The 26,377-nt window shown below is 34.0% G+C and overlaps 1 protein-coding gene and 1 non-coding gene across 2 annotated transcripts in view; one reads left to right on the top strand and one right to left on the bottom strand.

Annotated features, from left to right (window-relative positions):
* The window catches only part of LOC142338648 (uncharacterized), an 83,613-nt gene extending 57,438 nt beyond the window's left edge, over positions 1 to 26,175 (bottom strand). Inside the window, exons 1-6 of the mRNA XM_075388496.1 lie at positions 26,042 to 26,175; positions 25,677 to 25,810; positions 8,768 to 8,929; positions 8,445 to 8,571; positions 7,993 to 8,148; positions 7,571 to 7,825 (exon numbers count right to left, since the gene is read on the bottom strand). Coding sequence (XP_075244611.1) covers positions 7,571 to 7,825; positions 7,993 to 8,148; positions 8,445 to 8,571; positions 8,768 to 8,929; positions 25,677 to 25,810; positions 26,042 to 26,081 — 874 coding nt within the window. The 5' untranslated portion in view covers positions 26,082 to 26,175. The remainder of the gene's footprint in view (positions 1 to 7,570; positions 7,826 to 7,992; positions 8,149 to 8,444; positions 8,572 to 8,767; positions 8,930 to 25,676; positions 25,811 to 26,041) is intronic.
* Trnac-gca (transfer RNA cysteine (anticodon GCA)) lies at positions 25,517 to 25,588 on the top strand. The gene has a single exon. It is a non-coding gene; the product is annotated as a tRNA-Cys (tRNA).
* Positions 26,176 to 26,377: the final 202 nt, after the last annotated feature.

A 26,377-nucleotide genomic window follows, 5' to 3' on the forward strand; every position in this document is an offset into this window, starting at 1 on the left:
CTAACACTAATAACCTTTCTAGTTAATACTAATGCATGACATATAACATCGGCAACTGCAGCACTAAATTTAAAATTAAGTTTTATTGGTTGTGGACCTATATGATCAGTTTGATATCTAGTATCAAATACATATATTCTATAACTACTTTTGAATGTTCTATGATTTATATACGGTTTTATATTATATGGTAGCCCATTATAATCTTTATTAAAGCTAACAATCTCTTTAAAAGCCTCATTATAATTATTAGTGCCATAATTAATATTCATTCTATCTTCGGGATAAAACTCACTACCAATCTTACAACAACATTCAGTAACATTCATTATATGAAAGGTACTTGCATCATGAGTTTGTTCATTAACATTATTATTTTCAAAACCAACTATTATATATTGTGGTCTTTCCATACCACTTTCCATACCTAGATCAAACAAGAAATTAGTAGCATTAGGTACGTTCTTATAAAATGTCTTTCTTTCATAATAACTGAAGTCTATATTATTCTTTTTATTTAATCCTTTCTGCACAATAATTCTATTATCATTACTAGGATCAATACTAGGCACACACCATGATATATCTCTAATTTCTATATTACCATCATTAGCTACTGCATCAGCACCAGCATTAATTCTATATAGAGCTCTATCATTATTATTTCTTTTTAATATTAGTTTAAATCCTAAACCATATATAATCTTTTTTAAATCATTCACAAAACCAAATAGATCACTCATCTTAACCATCATATACATATGACCTCGTTCGGCAGCAGCATGATCACCTTTAAGTTGACTATCTCTATTACCTTGATTTCTAACAAAACCACTCTCATATTCATCATCAGTACTAGTTAATAACTTATACATCAATAGATTAGGATGACAATGATCTATATATTCAATGGTCCTACCACCACTAGTTTCAAGTTTAACTGAACTAAACAATGCCATCATACCATAATTAACTAATCTAATATTAGCATTATTAGCAAATACACCCCCAGCATCATCTGATACAACAAACTCTATCTCTAGATATGAATCGTGTATATTTAAATGATTCTCTTCTCTATTGAGTATAATATTAATGTTAGTATTGATTGTATTCATTGTTGCCAGATTATTTGGTTTATACTTTATAATCTTACTTTTGTGTATATCATTATTATAACCATAAGTTGCATCCAAATTAAAATCCATTTTTATTAGATAAAAAATGACTGATAACTTAATCACCGGAGGTGCAACTTCGTTGATCTTATGGGAACTACAAAAGATACATGATGCTTTAACTAAAACTAAAGAAGAACACACACTTAACTTTAGAATGATAAAGCCAACAGAAAAGTTTAACTTTAGTGAACCTATACTTAATAAAACAAAATTAGGTTTAATTAGATTATCAGTTTATAACTCAGTGTTTAATGTGAATAGAATGAACAATCAACTCATATATGATACCCAAGGTGAAACATGGTCAAATACCCGTCTTTTAGGTATTACACCAGGTGCATATGAATTATATGAAATAGCAGAATTAATAAAAGAAGAAACTAATGGTAATGTTATAATAGAAATTGATAAGAATACAATGAAAAGTTTAATGGAAGTAAAACAAGGTGCAATTAACTTTGACATAGAAAATTCAATAGCCCCACTACTAGGATTTAGAAAAATAGTTTATAATAAAGGTAAATACACATCTCAGAAAATTGTTGATATTATGGGTTTTAGTAATATTAATATTCATTGTAATGTGATATCTGGTGTTAAAAATAATGGTAAGGATACAGACATATTATATACTTTTAATCTAACTGAACCACCAGGTTACTTGATAAATAATATACCAACTAATATCTTATATCAAAATGTAACTAAAGATAGAATAGAATATATAGAGTTTCATATTAAAGATGAGCATGGAAGACCTATAGACTTTAATGGTGATGTATTAAGTTTTATTTTACATCTAGTGTAACTAGCTGGGCGAAGCCCCATCAGTGAAGCTGCTTCGCAAATCTGGTGTAACCAGCAACAACTTCGTTGATCTAATATAGTTAGCAGACCGAAGGTCTGTTTGATTTAGTTACAGACTTAGACTTAGACTTTACTTAGACTTAGGCTTAGACATAGTCATAGATTTAGACTTAGACTTATCTGCGAACAAACTCCGTCTGTGGTTTACCAACGAGCTCCGCTTGTGGTAAGCCAAGCAGGTTCCCTGATTGGTGTAACCACTTCGTGGATACTTAAACTAAACTACAAAACTCTCCGATCCCAATTAATTCTTAGTTTACCATTAATATTTTTATTTTTAGTTATATCAATGACAATGTAATTATAAGGCTCTTTCCATACCTTATTACATATATTAGCAAAATCATTATAACTAAGTTCCACATTATTAACGAAATCTTGATATATAGATATGAGGGCTTTACCTCTCTGTTCAAATAAAATAAATAGATTACAGTTCTCTCTAACACTCTGCCTATCCAGAGAGAACAGGTTTTGATTAAGATATATCATATTACAATTATTATGTCTACCCCTACAAAAGTATTCATTAATAACTGGTTCTTTGGCTCTAACATCATCGAATATCATTAGTTTCTTTAAGTCTTTGGGTAGTTTATCAGGAGATGGTAAATCTTTTATATCTTTAATAAATTCATCTGCTTTTGGGTTTATTCTTTCTATACCATGGTACTGATCACCAGTAGGTCCAATGATATATAGCTTATCAAAGTATATACTAGCTAGAATTAGTTTTTTCAATAAGAATGTCTTACCACATTCACTAGGACCAGATATTATACATCTAAAGTTATCTGGGAATGCGGCTTCAGTAATTATATCATCATCATTTAACCATGAATATAGATCATCATTTATATTAATGGCAATAGGACTTGTTTGGATTATATTACTTCTTGGTGGTGATATATCCAGATTAGGACTACTTCGCGGATTACAACTACCCCCTTGATTATAACTACTTCTCTGATAGATAGTCTCATCATTATATTTATCATAAACATTGACATTATCATTATCATTAGCATTAACATTATCATTATCATTATCATTAAACTTAACATTATCATTATCATTAACTTTATCGTTATCATTAACTTTATCATCTGTGAAGCAGGTTGGCATGCCACGGACGGAGTCCGTTCCCTGATTATCATTAACTTTATCATTATTAGCAAAGCTACTTCGTAGATCATCTGCGAAGCAGGTTCCCTGATTAACTTTATCATTACAACCCAAACAGAAACACTCATTATACATTCCTGGATATTTACATTGATTAACTAGAATATTCAAAGCATTGTTAATTCTAAATCCTCTATCAATAAGATAGATCATGTATAAGCAATAAGCCCCACAATAAGATTCATCATATTGTTGTATTCTTTCATTAGAGCCTAGATTGACATACTCTTCTAAGAATAATGGAGGAGTTTCTATACCAAAACTATCAAAGTAATACACTGGACCACCTTCTCTTCTTATAACTAAAACCCAATGTGTACCTTCAGTTGGATGTAAATTTACAATAATGTTGGAGTTGGGTTCACTTACGTTATTTGGAGTCTGATCTCTCATTACAATTTCAATTGGTGTTAGACTTATATCTTTACCTATATCTTTTATTCTGATATCACTCATAGCACTATTATCAATATTAAATTTATTATTGAATTCCTCAAAAATTAGGATAAGCATTTTCTTATAAATATTATTAATGTTTAATTATAACTCTAATTATAAGTCTAAATATAACTCCAATTATAGTCTAATTATGGCGAAGCATCGGTGGAACCGTTACACGGATGGTCGAAGACCCATAACTCTAATTATTGCGAAGCATCGGTGGAACCGTTACACGGATGGACCTCCGGTCATGCTCCGCCATGGTCGAAGACCCATAAGTCTAATTATGTCTATATTTATCTATGTTTTCATTTATAAAAATGGAGACAGGTAGCGTGGTTATAATTTTTATTTTCTTAATTATATTTTGTTTTATAGTATATGATTCAATACCGAGTAAATATGCAAAACTAGAAGAAAGCTTTGGTGGATTTATGAATAGGAGTCTAATTAGATTTGAATATGAAAAGTCACCATTACACACTATTGTCTATGGTGGAACTGGTACGGGTAAAACATATTTTGTTAGACAATACTTAAAATTATACTCAGTCCAAAATCAAGATCCGCGAAGTGGTTACACCGATCAGGATCAAAATCAAAATCAAGATCAAGATCAAGATCAAGATCAAAATCAAAATCAAGATCAAAATCAAGATCAAAAACAAAATCAAAATCTGCGAAGCAGTTTGGTAAGCCACGAGCAAAGCTCGTTCACTGACCAAGATCAAAAAATAGTTATAGTGTGTAAAGATGACAGAGACTGGATAAATCCCGAGACTAATAAGTTTTATACTGGATTTAATAAATGTGATATGAATATGATCACAAAAAACAATATGCAAAAATTTCGAAATTGTGTAATAGTACTTGACGATATGCGTGATAAGTTAAATAAGGATATAGACTATTATTTTACTGAAGGTAGACATTATAATATTCAAATGATTGTAATGTGTCATAAACCAGCTCAAATAAATAATACAGCAAGAATGAGTTGTGATACTATTTATTTAACAACTTATAATGGATCTGATCTGTTTAAAAACTTTAATGAGATATATAAATGTGAACATGACTTTAGTAAAATAATTAATGAGTTAAATAGTAACCATTATAATCGTACAGACGGAATGTCAGATGAACTTCGTTATGGTATAATTAAATATAATAAGAAAGAAAATACTTTTATTATTATTAATAGTAATAGAACAATGATATATGATTCAAGAGTTTGGTTTCCTTGATTTAAAAGCTCTCAGTTTAAAAGATGAGTTAGGAAGAGAAGATAAATAAACTTATAGCATATATGAAACCACTCATGATAAATGCAACAGATAGAAATACTATGTCATGATAATTATCAGTTTTATTTTAATAAACTTCTTACATTAAAAGGTATTAAAATACAGAATGATGTTTTAACTCAGGAAGTTGTTAAAGCAAATGGTCTTAGATTATTTTCAACTATTTTAGGTATTATAAGTTCAGGTTTAATGATATATAATTTCATGAGTCCTGATATAACAGTAAGAAATGCCGGACATGTGGCAACTGCAGCGAGTACTATGTTGAATAGAACAAGTACATTATTGAACTATGGATTTGGCAGAAATCAAGATCAAGATCAAGATCTGGAACATGAAAGGGAATATACAGATGGAGAAACATGGTCGAAGACCCATCAGCGAAGCTGTTACACAGATCAGCGAAGCTGTTTGGTAAACCACGAGTGTAACTCGTACACAGATAGTGAAACATGGTCGAAGACCCATCAGCGAAGCTGTTACACAGATCAGCGAAGCTGTTACATTCATAAATATACTGGGATTTTAAATAAAGAGGGACGAGAGAATTTAAACAGTCTATATGTAAATAATGAAGAATTTAGAAATGAAATTATAAATTATGTTAAAAATTAAATGCAATTAAACCTTGAAGCAATTTTAGATAAGAGATGTAAAACTAATATACTCAATACGTTAGGAAATAAATATTTAGCAGAGTGTATCAAATCTAAAGATAATACTAAAGATGTAATTGAGATATTGGCTAAATATATATGTTGAGTATAATTGAAATCAGTGAACGAGCTTTGCTCGTGGTTGGTGTAACAAGGCTTGCCCTTCTCCAACAAACTTTGTTCATGGTTTACCAAACTGTTCAACGGAGTTGTTCAACTAAGTCGTTTTGCAAATTGGATAACCACGAGTGAAACTCGTTTGCAAATTCGCAGATTTGACCAATTATAAATGGTTATAAAATGTTTAGAGTGTAACTATAAATGTGGAAACATTGCTTGTTTAAAATATCATTACGAATCATGTCATAAAGATAAAATTGATAAATGTATATGTGGTAATATAACAATAAGTGCTATTTGTGCTAATGATTTTTCTCCATGGGGTTGTTCTTTAAAAAATGAATCTAGCTCTAGTTCTGGTTCTGGTTCTAGCTCAAGTTCTAGCTCTAGCTCTAACTCTAGTTCTGATTCTGGTTCTAGCTCTAGTTCTGGTTCTGGTTCTGATTCTAGTTATAACACCAGTTCTAACTCAGACCCTAACCCTAACTATAACTCAGTCCCTAACCTTAACCCTAACCCTAATCCTAATCCTAACCCTAACCCTAACTATAACTCAGAAGTATTAATCAGTGAAAGGGACGAAGTCCTTGGTACCCCAACTGCCCCGCAGATCCACGAAGTGGTTACACCAATCAGAAATTGTAATAAATGTAATTATATAAAACCACTAACTGATTTTGATGAGAGTAAGTATACATGTAGAAGTTGTACTTCAGCTAAAGTTAATTGTCCATATTGTGCTTCTATTGTGAGATATGATGGGATACGAGCCCATGTAAAGAAACAGCATCCAGGTGTAGAATTAACTAAAGGATTTAGTAGAAATCTAACTGAAAAACAAAGTTCTAAAACTGAAAGTACTTTAGCCATTAGACAAAATGAAGAAGATTGCTCATGTAAATATTATGATTTTGTATTATTTCTTATTAATAATGGAATAAATATAGAAAAAGTAAAAGAAAATATAAATTTATTGAAAAGTATAGATAATTTTAAAAATTAAAGAAAAAGAGTGAATCGCTCTTTAAGCATGATAGAAGAGTGATTTTCGTACTGGGGCATCACTCCGAAAAAGAGCGAAAGAATGAAATCACTCTTTTCTATAAATTTAGCTTAATTTAATTAGATTTTTGTTATTATATCATTATGATAATCCAGATCAATATCTAACGTGTAATATGTGCAAAGCTTATAAACATATTTCTTTCTTTAGATTTAGAAATGCAAAATGTAAGTTGTGTATTTACCTTCATAGATATAGATTCGGTCATACTAGAAATCAATTTAGAGAACACATTTATAAATATAATATCTGCGATGCGGTTATTGATTAAGATTTGAACTATGTTCTAGGGTAATGTTGAAAAGCATTTTGAGTCGAATATTCGAATGAAGTGTAAATACTATTTTTATACAGTTTGTAAAATTTAGATATTTAAGAGGGAAAAGCGTGATTGGTAAATTCACTGATAAAGATTAATTCGCTGATAAAGATTTGAATTGGATTTGTACTCTAAATTAAACAGTGTTAAAAAAAGCACTTTGAGACGAGTATTCGCACGAAGTGTGAATACGAGTCGAAAAGTGCTTGAAAATACCATTTTTTTCTAATATGAAAAAAATTGGTCCGATTAGGGCAAAAAAAACAGGTGGGGTATTTTTAGGGGCGAAATAGGGGGGTGCTGTGCACGGGGCCCCTTTTCCCCACTACTAACACTACTCAGAATGAATTTAGAGGGCTAAGATGATTTTTTTTCATGTTCCGAGCAAAAAATAGCGCAACACTAAATCAAATCTTCAAAATCCTACTAACTCAGAAAGAAGTAGAAGACGGTCTCCTTGACGAGAGTATGCTTAATGTACAAGAGGCCGTTCCTCCGACACAGGACAGCCTGCTGTGAACACGCTCTGAACTGCATGAAGTCGAAAGTGCCGACAGAGTGGCTGTCTCCTCTGTAGCCAAGTGACTTCAGACATTGGATCAGGTCTTCTTGAGATAACCCATTGCGAGACACACAGAGCAGCCGAAGAATGTCAATGATCCAATTGTTCTTTGTCGTCCACTTTTCTACATAAATAAATTCACAGTAAATTCATCATAGCCGAGAAAAATCCTCAAGTCAAAAATCCGCAGGATGCAAAATTTAAAATTTGCGCCATGATTTAGTAGAATTCTATTAACGTGGTGATTATCTGTTTATTTTGGTTCAGTATAATTATGGTGTATTAGACTACCTTCTTTGCCGTCCGCGGGCTTTTTGATCGCTGACTGTGTGGCAGGGCACCAACCGTAGTCATTCGCCCACCTCAATATCACCAGATGCCACAGAGTACGAAGATTGCTACAGGCCACGTATTGTTCCACTTGTCGATCAACTGACATGTAGCCACCTAATAGCAAAGGGTGCTTCTGATGTTACATCAAATTATAATTTCTGCCGTCTCATTTGGACAACAAATATTTTGCTTTCTTTGGGGTCGGCCTCTCCATAATTCCGTCAAGACATTCCGTCAAAAATGTCATACTTTTTTATTACTGACAAGCTTTCCTCCATTGTTGTATTATCCGCATATGGTAATGCACTTTTTAAAATAAAAAGAAGCCCTAAGGACTCCTTTGAACAAAGTAATGTTTATTTTTCTACTCCGTGCACCAATAAGACAGATCAATACAATTGATAGCATACCACATAATTGCAGTTCTCTAGCCAATGCGGCGAGGAAAACAGGACTGTTACTCAGTTCACATTTGATGATCTGCTGTTTTTGACGTTCCTCCAACTTCTTCCTGGGTCCAAAGTGACACGACAAAATCTTCAACAAAAAAATTCTCACGTTAATTATGATCCCCTTTAAAACAACAGACGATCATCCTTGTTTTGTATCTGACCATATCCCTTGATTCAATCATACAAAAAGAGGTAATTCATTTCTATTCACTCCGACAATTTATCGTTTCAACGTATTAAGCACTGCCATCGAGCAATGATAATCAACCAAGGACACTGACCTGATTTTTGTGGTCCAAAGTGTCAGGTGTGACTAGGTCGAAGAATGTGACGTCACTTCTGTTGGATGAAAGCGCTCTGTGAGAATGATCATGTGGTGTTGTGGAGAGGATTAAAAGGCATCCGGGAGGCAACAACTCCGGCAACCAGTGACAATCCTTCACCTGTGATTAAGCATTCAACAATGATGGGTGCCAGAGTGAAGTAAAATTCACAGGACTTGCAAGTTGAAAAATTTTTTTCATTCATTCAAAATTATGAAAACGAGTAAATGCTGAGACCTTGCGCTCTCCCTTCAAAGGGGAAAGAAACTGAATAACAGTAGTTTTTCGTTTAACTGTTCAATCTTATCCGAGACGAGGACGAGCTTCTTGAATAGTTGCTACCGATACAGCAACAAATGCCGTACTAATATAAACATAGATTGCCGGAACATAACCGCAGTTGACGCGCTAGACGCACATCAGGATTGAAACAGAAAAAAAAGAAGAGATAGAAATTGACAAAATTTTTTCCCGAGTTTGAAAAATTGTTCTAACTCAGTATGCAGTTTCAGTTAGATTCTAAACCTATACTTACTTCAGCTTCTAAACTGAATGGTATTAAGCTTAGTACTAATATCAGCAAGCAATCGCTTTAATGAACTTTGATAACCAAATGCACTATGACTTAATGACTGGGCTTTATCGGTTTATCTCGTATCTTTTGATTTTGCTCTTTTGACATTAACCATGTTCACTACATTGCGTAATTCAATGCGTGAAAGAAATTAAAATCCATTTAGTTGAAACAGTGAGTGAGGTAAGTCAGAAGTCAAACGTGAAAATCGTGACTTATGTAAAACGATAAACGTGATCAAAAGCTAAAGTGAATTAAAAAACATAGCAGGACAAGTCCTGCCGTACAATTTAAAGAATTTTCTTTGACTAAACAAAAATTAGACCTAGAACTGACTATGAATGAATTGGGAAAACCATTTCCAAAAAAAATCAGATCAAAAAATTTGAAAATCTGAAAACCTGAAAAAAACTGAAAATCAATGTCAAAATGCCGCATGAGAACAAACAACCACTAGCGAGAAAGAGAAGTTTGGTTCAAACAAAAACTAGGCCTATAATGAACTATGAAGGGATTGGAAAAACAAATTAGAAAATCCAGTCCAAAATATCGAAAAAAAAAACAGTAAAAATCAACTGTGAACAAAAAACCACTAGCGAAAAATCGCATGTGAAAAAAAACCACTAGCGAGAAAGTGGATTATTGTTCAAACACCGTTTTTTTACTCTACTTTAAAAATTTCACGCCACAAAACCACTCGCTTTTTCGCTCCACTTCCTCTTTCGGCGTGACCAAAATCACTACCACAATTTGATTTCAAAATTATGAAAATGTGCGAACAGATCTTAAAAAATACAACAAAACGATTCAAATTCTTGTATCGTACAAAAGGAGGGCGCCTAAGAGCCGTTTGAGAAGCTGACGGCGGCTATTAAAAATAGAACACTAAGGTAGCAGAAACAGGACCAACAAACCTTTGCTCCCAAACCACTGGCGACAAACCTTGGCAATAGCTAATTTAAACTTAGGGAGGAAAGTCTTGCGGAGGGAAGACAAAACCTTTAAAAGTGACCTTTATAACGCAAATCTATAGTTGGGCAGCAGTTCAAGTAAACGGAACGCTTAGCCAAGTAAAAATCTCTTAGAAAACACAAAGTGCCTCATGTACTCGGGTTTAACCACTTCATCTTGTTTCTGAGGACGAAAAGTCAAATCGGGCCGAAGAAAATCGATAAAATGAAAAATTGGACAAACATAGCCGGCAGAAATTGCCATGCAAACATAGCCATTGCGGAATAGCTGCGAAAGAATAGACTTGCGTGCCGTATAAAAGAGATAAACATACAGATATAAGTTTTAAAAGATATCGACGCCTCTCTAAAAGCTATGTAAAACGAATAAGCGATAAATTAATAAAGCTTGTTAAAATTCATTGCGCAGAAGCCTTTTCATTAGGGACCTTCATTACACATGAGTTCCTTTGACCTTATATTAATTCAGAATGAACTTAAGTTTTGAAGTGCAAAAGTCATTTTATTGAAGGGGTAAGTCACTTATGATCAAAATCTAATCACGTAAAAAAGTTTTGCAGAGAGAGTGAGAAATTTCGTCACGCACGCAAACGCCGTTAGCGGGAGGAAGTAGTCATTCAGAAAATTTGACTTTTTCAGCTTTGCTGTGTGAACAAATGTAAAACGAAAAAGAGCATCAGACGACTAAACGAAAAAACAACCGGAAGAATTCCGGAAGCGACTCGAAGCGTCAAAACTTCACAAAAAAGCCGTAATTGCAGCTCAAGTCATAACCTTTTCTGTTAAACCATTAACTCATTGCCTCCCCAGGTCTGATCTAGAAATTGGCGAAAATAAATCAACTGTCACCGAGAGAAACGAAATGCAGCAAAATTTCATATTATTAAAAACGTTTGGTAACGTTAAAACCCGAAATAATTAGGATTGTTAAAATACTGATAGTCTGAAAAAACTGACAGGGCTATCAATTGCCCCTAAATAATTTAAGATTCTACACTCAAAAAGATCACGAACCCAAAGGGCAGATAATAATCTTAGAAACTAAGTAAAATTTTTCAAAAAAGAATGCTCAAATTTAAGAATCAGAAAACAACTACAACTATATTTTTAATCACTGCATTTCAAACAAAAACAACACATGCTTCTTCCTTGTTTTATATATGTTAGACAACATGATTTCATACTAATTCAAAAATGAATTAATAGAAAAGACCTAAGTAACAGAATAATATTCAAAGGCAAAGAATAATTTTAAAACAATACTACGGCATGAAGAAAATAGCCGAAAACAGTAATAAAGTGATGTTTTGGAAAAGCCTTTCCAGCAAACTCTCAATACTGCTTATTTGGAATGAAATCAATTGCAAACCAAGGAAATGACGAAAATCTAAGAAAAAGTGAAATCATTTTTTAACAACTGGAAAAATCAAAATAACCAATATAACTGTAGGTGCGAGGACAAAACTAGAATGATGCAAACAAGAATGTGAAGAACAATGAAGGATGAAAAAGAATGTGGACACAATAAAAATAACACCGTAACCAAGACTAATTCTTGATTTTTGAAAATTAAAAATCAAATTAAAAAGATCAAGAAAAACGAATAAAATTCATTGTTATCATTCGAGATATAGAAAAGACAACGAGTCATCCGAGACAAGGGTCCATCCTCCTGAACAGAACAAAAAAGAAAAAGCAGAATTCAAACATACGAAATATTGAAGCATTGAGCAAAAAAATTGGTCAAAAAATATTTAAGACGGAATTTATAAAAAAAATTGAACTGTTTTTCAAAAACTTCACGTTAAAAAAGATTGAATTTTTATTGAAACGAGAAAAAAATCCCTCATGTAGCACAAAAAGATTTTTTCTTGTAATTTAAACCAAAAAAACTGACAAAAATTGGAAAAAAAAATTACCAAAATCGGATTAACATATGTACAATTTTATAAAACAAAATTACATAGAGGTAGAAAGAGGCGCTGAGTATAAAATCAAAGGAATTTGTCATATTAACTGATTTTTGACAAAAAGACGGCAGAAAGATCCAAAATATGAAGAAATTAATCGAAAAAAAGGCAAAAAATAACTAAAAAATCAAGAAAAATGTACCAATTGTGAACTTGAAACGCATTTTCAGGCTCTGCAAAACACTGTGGCATCAATTTCCTAGGTTTACATTTCAATATAGCATCAAAAAATTATTTTCCGAAAAAACCAAATTACAAGCAAAAAACTGGACCACTTAAATGAAACACCGGCTAAAAACGGTTATCTATATGTGCCATTCAGTCAAAAACTACTCTTCAAAGTTAAAAAGTCATTCAAAAAACGCAGCGCATGATCAAGAAATTTCTCTCGCTCAGAAAAAATTAGTTCACATGGCAACTTTTCTCACTTTCGCTTTTCGGTCAAAACAGCGTCTGAAAGAATAGTACTTCCAGTAAAAAAAAACCTTAAGAAAACCAATACTCGTCTTCGAGTCGTAAAAAAAACCAAGAGCACCGCAAAATAGCTCCATTCACCTTACAGCTTCGCAGCTATAACAAACAATAATATCCCAAATAATCATGAAGATGCTGTTTTGATCACTCAAATTGCGAATAAGAACACTTGACCGGAATTTAAAAACTACTCTCTTAAAAATTAAGATGTTTCTGTGAGTTCAACGAATAAAATACTTTTCCAATCACCAATAAAGTCTGAAATAAAAGCATAAAAACTGAAATAAATCTACACAACTTATCGAATTTAATGAAATGATGTTAATTAAAAAATAGTTTGAAAAGCAAGTTAAAACGATTTGCAACGATGAATAATTTTCAAAGTAAAAGTCAAATCAGAACCTCCTTAAGTCAAATCAGAACCTCCATGAACTTCTGTGAAGATTTTTTACCTGAACTCGGAATAAAGTTTTGGATATTTTTTAAAATAATAATCATGTTCGTGAATCTGACGTTTTCTTAGTCTTTTCAAAAAAACTTTCAACAAAGCTTTTTTAAAATCTAAATTCTTCAGATTTAATGTATCTACGTTATCTAATCTCGTTTAGGTGTCATTCAATTGATCTTTTTAATTCTCTCGCGGCTTCCTGATATTTTTAAGTTATCGAAGGCATGGAAGTAGATATTCAAGTTGATAAAGCTTCGAAATTCTCATGTTTTGCATCTCTTCAGCCAAGACATTTTCTGTTTGAAGAACTGGTCCTATAATAAGAAAATTAAGAGACCTGGTTTCATTTGACGCTCTATAATTCCCTGTATAATTAGGAAAAATTTACCATTTTTTCAATCCTCTCAGCAAAAACAAAATTTGATCAAACATTTGAGCACATTTTCTATTCTGTAAGTATTTCCACGTATAATGATTTGAAAATTGCGCCATCAAATGAATATCGTTTCTATTGAAATTATTTTTCGGAGAAAAGCATATTTCAAAACATTATATCTTCACAAGAAAAACAACATTCACAAAACTGTGGAAAAAATCTAGTCTACAAGGGCTTTCGAATAAAACAACCCATGTTTTTCTCCGATGAACATTCAGGAGGATCAAAAACAACAGAACAAAGAATCCAGACTACCATTTAATAGATGAGATTAAAACAAAATTGAAACCAATTTAGGCGCACTGTTCAGCTAACCTTAAGCAGTAAGGTTACGTAGTAACTGGCGTCGATTATGTTCAACTGCTCGAAACTGCGAATGAGAGAAAAATTTAGATCATGCAAAACTCAAAAAGTCAAGGACTTACAAGCACTCGAAAAGTCAAACTTGCAGGGCAAGACTACAAAACTCCAGTGAAAAATGAAACCCAGACTCAATGCAATTAGAGCCATGAAAATTCAGTTCTATAAAAACATTGCAGCTCAAAAAGAGACAAATGACAAACATTGGACAACTTGCTCTCAAACGACTGACGAGCGGTTCTCGTCCTCAATAGTGGCTAGCTTAAGCTTCAATGAGAGGAAAAGAATAGAAAGAGGTGCATAAGTGGGCTTCATTGAGAAGGGTTGAAGCGGGATGGGGTGAAGGTTGCAGAGGGGTATGGTTATTTGTGAAGAGGGTGGTCACGCAGAAGGCGGAGTTGGTGTAGAGAAAGAAAGAAAGAGAGAGAGAGAGAGAGAGAGAGAGAGAGAGAGAGAGCGTGTGTGAGAAAGGAAGAGAGAGAGAGAGAGAGAGAGAGAGAGAGAAGAGTGTGTGTGTGTAAGTGTGTGAGAGAAAGAAAGGGGAGAGAGAGGGCGCTGTCAAACTCTTAGAACCCTCTTCATTCTACGTCTCCCAACAGTTTCGGTGAACCGCACTCCTAGAGAAGGAAGGCGTAAGGATCTAAGAGAACTGATCAGGGACTTAAGACGCTCCAATAGTTAAATATTCCGTTTTTGAGGACAAAATTCAAATGGTTATACGAATAAAAAACAATCAGACAAGTAGGTAAAACAAAACAAATCCATAGAAATACAAGCAGCACTGAAAAATTTGATACAAACTTTGTAATGAGCAAAAACCCAGTCAGATCGGATTTTCTAGAAACCATCGGATAAAAAAACAGCATTAAAAAACGATGAAGAAAAAACGGCATTAAGAAACCAAACATGACCGGCTAGCGTCGGAAGAAGTGCTCTCGAACGACCAGTGCCAGCTCTAATCAATTGCAGCCTGTTTCAGTTGATTGGGTGAGGCGTAGCCTGAGGGGACTAAGAAGTTTAGTAGGGGCTTTCAAATCACGTTCTAACTATTAAGATTGTGCAATGATAATTGATTAAGCAATTATCGTATACGTGTGTGTCTTTTGATGCAAAAGTTTCACTTGACCATTTTGGCTATCCGAGTGATTTTTATGCCCTTCAGATGGTGCGTTTTGCGTGCTCTGAATTTCACTCATTCAATATTTCAAGCAGTTTAACACAATTGGCAGCAATTTAATACAAAAGGTTACACAAAAAGTCCGCCGCAATTGGTGTACGTTGCCACTCTAAAACTTAACGAGCAAGCCCGCAAGAGCTTTCCACGCAATGTCTTTCGAAAGAACGGAAGGTGACCCAAATCTTGACTTGGTAGTCTATAAATTGCTCATCAAAGAGTTAGATAACAATCAGAGAGAATTTACCTTTCAGACAGCACTACTCTTTTTTGACCAAATCAAAGAAAAACATAGAAAGAAAACAAAAATGAACAGAAACGAAAAGAAAGTGAAAGAAACGAGATCAGGAAGATAGGAACGAAAAAAAACGACAGAAGAAAGAAAAAGGAAAGGAAAGAAAGAAATAAAAAAAGAAAAACACGAAGAAAAATGAACCAAGATACTTGGATAGACACAATACTTGAGAGGAAAAAAAGTAGAAAAACATTGCGAAAGAACGGAAAACAAAAATAAGCAAAACCAAAGGTATACAAAGAGAAAAGATGCAAGAACGAACGCGAGACAAAAGAACGATGAAACAAAGTGAAAAGAAGAAACGAAAGTGAAAACAGGAGAAAATGACCAAAAATAAAAAAAAACAAAGCAAAACAAAAAACAATACAAAAATAAAAACAAAAAAGAAGAAACAAAGCAATGGATAGAGAAAAACAAAAAATAAAACAACGCAAAAAATAGAGTAAAAATCAACAAAAAGAAAAACCAAGAGAGAGAAAGAAAGAGAGAGAGAGAGAGAGAGAGAGAGAGAGAGAGAGAGAGAGAGAGTTAAAGGACAAATGGAAATATAGATAGCGGAAGATTGAATAGAATAAGAAAGAAATGGTAGAAACGAGGACAAAAAAGAGGATAAAGAAAAAAAAAGATATCACACAGAGAAAGTATGAGCCACAAACAAGAAACACAAAAAGAAAGAGAACGAGAAAAAAGAAGCCACAAAGAGAATAAAAAAAATAGGAAGACTAAAAACGTGAAGAAAAGCAACAACAAAAAATAGAAGACAGAAAGAAAGGTAAAGAATTAAAGGAATCAAAAGGATAAGTAATCAAAGGAGCGCACGAAAGAAGAAAAGCAAAGAGGAGAAGGGAAAAAGGGAAGGGATAAAAAACGAAAGATGAACCAAGAAATAAAGGAAGCATCGAGAGTTGTAAAAAAAGGTTTTTTACAATCTTTGTGGAAAATTGCAAATAAAGGATTGCAAATAAAAGAAAACAAATAAATTGAAAGGAAGATAACGAAAGAATGGAAGCAAAGGAAAGTTTTTTTAAAAAAAGTGAAAGTAAACGAAGTTAATGAAAGTGAAAGAAAAATAGTGGGGAGAGTGAAAGAATTGAAGAAAGTGAACGAAAAAAGCGAAAAGAGTGAAAGAAAGCAAGCCAAAAAGTAAAGAATTAAAAGAGAACGGAAGGAAACAAACATAGCCGGCAGATTGCCGGAATAGCTAAGCTGCAAAAGAATAGACCTGCGTGCCATATAATAGAGATAGAAACAGATACAGATCTAAATTGAAAAAAAAAATCGACGCCGCTCAAAAAACTAGGTAAAAACATTCAGCGATAAATTAATAAAGCTTGCTAAATTTCATTCCGCAGAAGCCTCTTATTAGGGACCTTTACTGCACAAATGAGTTCCCTTGACCTTAAACAAATTCAAATTAAACTTAAGTTTTAAAGTGCAAATGTCATTTTATTGAGTGAGGTAAGTCACGTATGATCAAAATCTAATCACGCAAATAACCTAAAAACTTTTGCTAAAGCGAGTGAGAAATGACGTCACGCGCGCAAATTCCGTTAGTGAGAGGAAGAAGTCATTCAGAAAATTTGACTTTTTCAGCTTTGCTGTGTGAACAAATGTAAAACGAAAAAAAAGCGTCAGACGAAACAAAAAAAAACCAAGAGCACCGCAATATAGCTTCGCTCAGCTTACAGCTTTTAAATAGCTATAAAAAAGAACATGCAGAGAAGACAATAGGAAAACAACAGGAAGAAGAAATCGAAAAAAGATAGCGGAAAGAAAGCGAATAATAAAAAAAGGAAAACTTAACTGAGATTGAGATAAAAATGAAAGCAAAAAGGAAAGGAAGAAACAAAAACCAGAGAGAAAAAGAAAGAAAGAGCGATAGTTAGCGATATAAATAAAATGAGACACGGAAACAAAGATGAAGTGAAAAGTGGAAGGAACTGAAAAAGAAAGAGACAACGAGAAACAAAAAATTAGGAAATGAGGGAAAAACAAAAAAAGAATAGAAGAAATAAGGATAGAAAAGCAAAAGCGATAAAGGAAGGACACAATAACAAACAGGGAAACAATTAAAGAGCAACAATTACGACAGAGAAAAATATATTGGAAGAGAAAAAACGAGAGAACGAAAGAAATTTAAGAGCTGAAGAAAAGAGCGAACGCGAAACAGATTGAAAGAGAAAAACGAAGGCCAGAAAAACAAAAAAGAAACAGGAAGAACGAAAAATAAATTGAAAAAAAGGAAGAAAGATGGACGCAAAAGGGAGCAAAGGAAAGAAAGAGCAAAAGAATAGCGCGGAAGAGGAGATAAATAAGGGGAAGGAATGAGAAGAATGCGAAAAAGAAGTAAAATAAAAAACGAGTTAAAGAGATCGAGAATTAACAGAAAAAAAGTTTGAAAAAAGCACTAGTAGTGCACAAAGAAAGCAAAAAAAGAAAAACGCTGAAGCATTAGCGAAATAAAGAAGGCGAGTGAATGAAAGTTGACGGATCACAAGTATGAACGAGTAAATTTAAGCAAAAGTCAGAAAAGAGTGAAAGAAAGTAAGAAGCTAAGATATTGAAGAAAAAGAGAAAAACAGAAAGAACAAAAACCGGAGGAAATGAAAAAACTGGAAAAAAGACAAATTCAGCAAAATAAAGAACGAAAAAGGAAAAGAAAATTTTAAAAAGAAAAAGGAACACTGAAACATACAGAGAACAAAAAAGATTCAAAAGAGGAGTGAAGGAAATAAACATTGTAAAAAATCGATAAGAAAAGATAAGAAAAGGAGGAATGAAAGTGCCAATAAAAGAACCAAAGATAAAGTTTTTGAAAAAACTGAAAGAAAGCGCGAGAGAAAAAATCATAGAAAGTGAAAGAAACAATAGTTAAAATGCGTGGAAGGAGCGGAAAAAAACAAAAAAGAGGAGGGAAAAACAAGAGGAAAAAGAAAGCGGAAAAAAGATAGGCGAAACGAGTAAGAAAAACGGGGACAAAGTTGAATTGAGACTGAAAAAAAAACAAAAAAAGGCGAAAAGTAAGGTTGTGAGAATAGTAACTGAGTAGAAAGAAAGAGAACGAAAGACAGCGAAAAAAAAAACCGAAAGGGGAAAATGAACGAAAAACGCTAGAAAAAAATGAAAGAGAAAAACAAAGAAAGCACGAAAAAGAAAAAAAAAACAGAGGGAACGAGAGAAAACAAATTATGACAAAAAAGAAAGATAGGAAAGATTTTAACAAAGAAGGAAAAGGAGAACACAAAAAAGAGAGAAAAGCAGTTTGAGAAACAGAATAGGAAAAAGAATATGAAAGCAGGTGAAAGTGAGAGCAGAATCAGAGAGGGAAAGAAAAAATTAAAAGGAAGAAAAAGATTGGTGGAGAGGTAGTCAGAGAAAAAACTGAAAAGAACAAATATGGAAAGTAGAAGAAAACAAACGAAACGGAAGGAAAACAAAAAAGAGAAAAAGAATACAAGGAAAACGAAAAAAAAGAAAGCAAGAACGGACGCAAGAAAAAATGATACAAAGAGAAAAAAACAAGAAGCGAGAGAGAAAGAGTGGAATGGGCGGAATGCATTAGATAAAATGAAAGCTAAAGAGAAAAGACAACAAGCAGATAGAAAAAAAACGAAAGAGACCAATAGTTAGAAATAGATAAAATGCGAGACGGAAAGCAAAATTAAGTGAAAAACAGAGTGCAAAAAAGAGGAAAGAAAAAAGACAGGGAGTGAGTAAACAAGATAAATCGAGAAAAAGAAATGAAAGGAAATAATGAAAAAAGAAGGGGAGAAAGTATGATATTACAAAGAAAGATTAAACCCATTACAGAGAAAGATAGAAATGGGAAAAAAAAAGCGTACGCAAGTTTTGAAAAGAGAATAAAGAGACAGATTGAGTAAAAGATAGTTTTAAAAAAAGAGACAAACTTGGAGCAGGAACAGAATTGGAGAAAAAAGGACAAAAAAGGAAAGAAAGGACAACACAAAAATTCAAGAAACAATTAATGAAGGAAGAAATGACGAACGTAAGAGAAAGTGACAGAAATAAAGAGTGACCAAAAGAATGGTTAAAAGAAATAGTTAAATAAGAGAGAGGGAACAATCAAAAAGGAATTAGGTAGAGAGCAAGAAAAAGCAGAGCAAAAAAGAAAAGGAGTTGATGAAAGAAAGTGATAAAAAATGTTGAGAACAACGATGAAAGTGAGAGTTCCAAAATGGTTAAATGAAAAATGAAAGAAAGAGTGCATGATAGGACGCAAGAAGGAGAAAGAGTCAAAGAAAGATAAAATAACTTCAAAGACAGCATGGGTGATGGAAAAGAAGGAAAGGGGTAGAAATAAAGAGCAAAAAAATGAGATAAAGTGTAAAAGAAAACAGTGAAAAAAAGTTAAAGGATTTGATGAAGGAAGGAAAGAAAGCAAGGAAAACTATGAAATCAAAAGGTGAAGGAAAAAGAGCGAAGGAAACAAATGAAAGAAGAGACGGAAACAGATGGGCTCACACACACACACACACGAACACACACACACACACACACACACACACACGCACACACGCACACACGCGCACACGCACACGCACACGCACACACACACACACACACCACACACACCACACACACGCACACACACACACACGCACACGCACGCACGCACACGCACACACACACACACACACACACAGACACACAGACACACACACACACAGACACACAGACACACACACACACACACATACACACACACACAGACACACACACAGACACACACACACACACACACACACACACACACACACACACACACACGCATGCATGCACGCACGCACGCACGCACGCACACACACACACACAGAGAGAGAGAGAGAGAGAGAGAGAGAGAGAGAGAGGAGTGGATGAAAAAAGCAATTACCCATTTTTGGCGCCTAGAAAATAATATATATATATTGGTCATCAACCCGGCGTGCTCGAAATCACTCATCGCTATTAAGAATAGGAAAGATATAAGGAACGGAAGAAAAATAAAACATCTGCCAGAGTTTTTGACCGAGGAAAATATGCTTCTCGTTCCGCCCCTTCCCAGGCTCGATCCCCTCCCTCTTGCTTAAGAGCCATAGGTCTTAGCCTTTCTGCTACCGATTGTTGTATTTACTGTCTATCGCCCTAAGGGCATCGGCAAATTGTCTGTCAACAACTCTTTTGGCTTGCATGTATTTGGTTCATATTTTAGGAGAGCTAAAACATCCAAATGTTGGGAGCTTAAACAAGCTATAGGGCGTCTCAAAACGCATGTAATACGCTAAGCTCCATGTTTAAGCTGTCCTAAAATATGTAAGATTAGGAACTCGAACCTGATGTCATAGTATTCGAGTTAGAATCAATAACGAGATAGATATATAGTAAAAATTGATAAACAAATAGTAACATCTCGACACCAATTTTGCCGCTTTATTCAATTGATCTTCTCAATTAAACTAGATCAGCAAATTTTTGGCCAGGGGCTTCATTGGCTCGCGTGTTTTTGATATGCCGCATGTTGAATGAGCGCAGATTATGTGCAGAATAGGAGCCGAAATATAACAGCATAGTGGATCTCAAAACGCATTTATGTGAAGATAGGAGCACTATTGACGATCGCGCTCAAGTGCGACTTACAATTAATATAATAGATCGATAGATATTTTGCTGCCACTTGAGTTAAGCTGCTTGAAAAAATGAATGAGAAAATAATTTAGATGACGCAAAACGAACAAAGTCAGGGGCGTTAAAATCACTGGAAAAGTCAAAAGCGAACTTCGTTTGCTAATGCGAAAGCCTAATATTTCCGTTCATTGTGCCTTAACTCTTTTTGCAAGATAATTTCTTTACACAAAAGTTGCAACAAAAAGTCATCTATATATTAATCGCGTGAACACGTAAGGCGGCATGTTTTAGACGCATAACTGAGCAGCGTGTTTTAAAAGTACTAACGAAGAGCACGGTTAAGCAGTTGCTTATTTGGGGTTAACGACCGAAAAAGTGTTCTTTAAGGTCATTGACCGATTTATGTTTCTATAAGGTAATTGACCAGAAAATGTTACCAAGGTTGACCATAGCACTCAAGTGTGACTTACAATTAATATAATAGACCGATAGATAATTTGCCGCTGCTTGAGTTAAGCTGCTTGAAAAAGTGGATGAGAGAACAATTTAAATGACGCAAAACGAACGAAGTCAGGGGCGTTAAAATAACTGGAAAAGTCAAAACTGCCAGGAAAAAATTTTGCATAAAAAAGACTCACAATTACAATACTTTCTTAGAACTTCGTTAGCTAACGCTAAAACTTAACTTCTCCGTTCAATGTTGTTGAACGCCTTTTGTCAGATGATTTCTCTACACAAAAGTTGCAACGAAAAGTCATCTATATATTAATGAAAACATAAGGCGGCATGTCTTAGAGGCATTACTGAGCAGCGTGTTTTAACAGTACTACTAAAGAGCACAGTTAAGCAGTTGCTTATTTGGGGTTAAAGACTGAAAAGTGTGCTTTACGGTCACTGAAAAATTAATTTTCCTAAAAGGCCACTGACCGAAAAAAGTTACAAAAAGGTCATTGACCGAAAAGTGTTTCCAGAAAGGTCATTGACCCAAAATGTTGCTAAGAGGTTGTGTCATCTACCGAAAAATGCTTTGCGAAAAATGCTGTTGCCGAAATTCCTTTGTTAATGAAAAAGACAGTAATCGGTGTTTCAACATACAACAACAATGGTGTCGAAAAAATCAATGGCCGATTAGTTGTTCAGAAAAGGGTCTGTGACCAAAAACTTTTGATACATAAGAAGTCAATGATCGAAATTGCGTCAAGACAAAGAGGGTTTATGGCGGAAAAACAAACATTGTTATTCGTAATTTATTGTCAAAAAATTGTAGTTAATGAAAAAACTTGTCTTGAAAATTTGTGAAGGAAAAGTCACTTTTTCAGTACAAAGAAGTTTTTCAGTACAGATGAATTTAGCAAACAAAATTTGTGAAGTGTAAAAGACCCAAAAGGTGCCGATGCCAAAACCAAAGTTAGTTGCCAAAAAATTATATATGACAAAATTGAGGTTTTGTAATATATACAAATTTTTGACACTCAGTAGAGGACTTTTTCATAGGCTGTTACTGAAAAAAATGTTGCATACAAAACTTGATAAGAAGGAAAATTATATACATATCATGTTTTGTATGCAATTTTTTTTCAGTAACAGCCGATGAAAAAATATGAAAAACTCCTCTGCTGAGCGATAAAAAATTTGTATATATTTCAAGACCTCAGTTTTGTCATATATAATTTTTGGCATCTAAATGTGGCTTTGACATCGGCACCTTTTGGGTCTACACTTCACAAATTTTGTTTGCTGAATTCTTCCTCCTTTAATTTTTCTTTAATTTCTTTCGAAAATTTCCTTTAATTTTTCGAAGAAAATTTATTGGTGCCATTAGCCAGCCTTTTAACTCAGTTCTGTGTTTGTTGGCTTCTCAAAAGCATTCGCAAATGCTTGCCAACGATTCCTTTTTATCAGCACATTCCTAGTCTTGGGTACATACATCGTGTTCTCATTAGCTCATTCATCCTTTTTATGAGAACCGGAATTCATTTTCTATTCCAGGATCTGTTTTCTCTCGTCTTTGAACTGTTGTATCTCTCCCTCTCATCAGTTTCTTTCTCCATCTTTAATTTTCTGTTGTGCGATCTTCTATATTTTCAGCTCTTCAAGTTTTTTCTTTAACTGATACTTTCTTTTTACTCTCACCTTTTTGCGTTTTGTGCTTGCTCACTATCTCGCTGTTCGTGTACTTTCTCTCTGTTTCATGATTTTGGCTTATTTTTGCGGTCCCATTTTCTCCCATTCTATCGCTTTCAAATTTTCTTGCGTTCTTTCTCGCGTTCACTTTCCTTCTTCCTTTCTCTCTCTCTCTCTCTCTCTCTCTCTCTTTCTTTTCTCGGTTGTTTACTAATTTCTTCTTTTCTCTTTATTTGTCTTTTTTGATTCAATTTTATGTTTCCTATCATTTTTCTCACGGTGGGTTCCTGATGTTATGGTTTGTTGCATTGTATTCCTTTTGTTGCTTCCTCTCTCATCAGTTTTGATTTTTCCTTGTCTTTTTCTCGTTACTTTCAACTTTCATTTGTTCTCTGTCTTTTCGGTTTTTCGTATTTTTATATCTATTTCTTCTCCGACTTATTTATTTATGCTGCTATCAATCTATTTCTCTCCCTCGTTATACCTCATTCTATCTGTGCTGATTTTTTAATGCTCTGTGAGATCGTCTATTACTCTTAACTCGCATAAAACGTTTCTTTGACATATTTGGCTCTCTTCATTTTTTTGGTGTGTCCAAAGTAGTTTTGCAAAAAATTCATTGAAGCGATCGCATTTACACCAGTTATCACGAATAAGTTTTCAATTAGAATATCGATTGATAAAATTTCAAGATAAGATGCATTCAGTTAGCCTTTACGGACCTGCTAGTGTTGATGAAATGTTGTAGAACCGGAAACAATGTTCTGGCTTAAATGTGAAACTTGAGAAAAAAACAAGTGCAACCAAAAGAATCGAATCTAACATGAAGGTTCAAGAAAGATAACGGCCATGCGGACCGGCAAGCCATAAGCGTTATCATCGTTCCAGATCAATTAAAACAGAATAAAAGAACTGCTGCATAGAACACAAATGAATTTATCTTTCTCTTCTCCTCTTTTTCGTCGTCCCACACAACCGCACCGCACCCGTACGCCAGCGCACACACAGCACATACAAACATACCCGGCAGATTGCCGGAAAATTTTTAAGTCCAAAAACATTTTTAAGTCTGATTTATTTGGATGGCATTTCGTAGTTGAACATACTTCTGTTTCTTAGAGCGATGCTACAGGGGCTATTATCAATACCAATAAGCATTAGATATGGTAACTAAGACTTATAGGAACGACGTTCAAATAGCGGGCATCTAAAATTGGGCTTTATGGGTTTATCCCGTTTCTATTTCTGACTTCAATTTTTTATACTGACTCTGTTGACTTTGAATTGCTTTGCTGAGCAAACGATGTTCAAAATCACTTTTAGCGGAATGAGAGATGAGAGAAACTAGCCTAGAGAAGTCAGAAATACTTCACGCAAAATGTTGAAAAAGCAGCAAAATGAGTTAAAGCAAAACATTTTTTTGTTCGACGAAGTAAAAAAACATAGCAGGACAAGTCCTGACGTACAATTCAGAGAATTTTCATTAACTAAACAAAAAACTAGACCTAGAACGGACTATGAGTGAATTCGGAAAACGACTTCTAAAAAAATGAGATAAAAAAACAGAAAATAACCAGAAAAACAGAAAATCAATGTTAAAATGCCTCTAGCGAGAACAAAAACCACCAAGCGAGAAATGTACATTTGATTGTAACAAAAAATTAGGCCTAGAATGAACTATGAATGGATTGGGAAAACCATTTAGCAAAAAATCCGATCCGAAAAATTGAAAAAAAAACAGTAAAATTGCCGCATAAGAACAAAAAACCACTAGCAAGAAACCGAATTTTTGTTCAAACACCATTTTCTCACTCTACTTTAAAATTAGAGCGAAACAAAATCATGCCTCAAAACGACTCGCTTTTTCGCTCCATTTCCTGTTTCGGCGTGACCAAAATCACTACTCCAATTTGACTTAAAAAAACATTAAATTGTGTGAACAGAACTTAAAAAAAAGATAGCGCCCCAATACAATTCAAATTCTTTGAATTGTAAAAAAAAATTAGGAGCACTATAATAGCCGGCTGAGAAGATGAGGGAGGCTATTACCCAAAAACACTGAATCCGTTTTCTGGGAAAGGGTGCTATTATACACATACAGTCCGGTGGTAACTACACCTTCCTGACAATCTTTTGAAACTGGTTCGAATCCCACCAATCAATTTTTTTGCTTTTGAGACTTTTAAGTCATTAACCTCCCTCAATGTGTCGGCTTAACGTTTCACGTTTTAGAGCTCACGCGTTAAAGCAATAATGCACGAGGATATAGCTCAGTGGTAGAGCATTCAACTGCAGATCGAGAGGTCCTCGGTTCAAACCCGGGTGTCCCCTGTTAAATTTTCATAATTAAATCATTTCCGTACCTCTAATCTATTTCCGTACCTTTTAACTATCGTCGTTCTAAAAGAGTAAAACTGACCTCTTTGAGGACGAAGTTAGGTGATGATGCAAATTGGTCCATACCATCTAGGAAAATGACAGAGGGGCCAAAACACATTGCAGCATGGAAAGAGTCTATTAGACATCTGTTCTCGTCTCTTGTTGGTGTCGATTCTGAAAAGCTATTTGATCAGCAATACCAAGAACTGTTAGCAATATCTCTCTTAACGCCTCGTTAATTGTTGCTCCATGTGACAATTTTATCGACAAGACCTCAAAAGTCGATTAATTTTTCTTAAAATATGATCCATATGTTCTCAAGAGGAAGTTCAAATCTTAAGCTCGTGAAACCCGTGCAGTCAGATAACCTCGGAAACTTAAAAGCTAAGCAAAAACTTTACAAACCTAAGAAGTATTCCGTCATCTCATCAATGTAGCGAGTCATGAAGTTGGCTAAGTCTTCACTCTGACTGTTGCACCCGACAAAGTGGAAGAACACCTGAAAGCCAACAAAATTTCGATTTCAGCATTTTAACCAAGTTCCCATGCCTTAACTCAAGTTCTCGTGCATATATTCTTATTACGTTTATTTTTGAGCGCTCTGATCTAACGAAGGCGTTTGACTTGAGCCACAATTCTTTGATCTAAATCAATTTCAAGCATTTAGGCGTAAACCTCCATTTGAATGAAATGCACAGAGATTGAAAAAATCACATATGAACTCTACCCAGTACAAATAGG

The sequence above is a fragment of the Convolutriloba macropyga genome, chromosome 1, assembly GCF_964194025.1.
Source record: "Convolutriloba macropyga chromosome 1, txConMacr16.3, whole genome shotgun sequence".
Taxonomy (NCBI): domain Eukaryota; kingdom Metazoa; phylum Xenacoelomorpha; order Acoela; family Convolutidae; genus Convolutriloba; species Convolutriloba macropyga.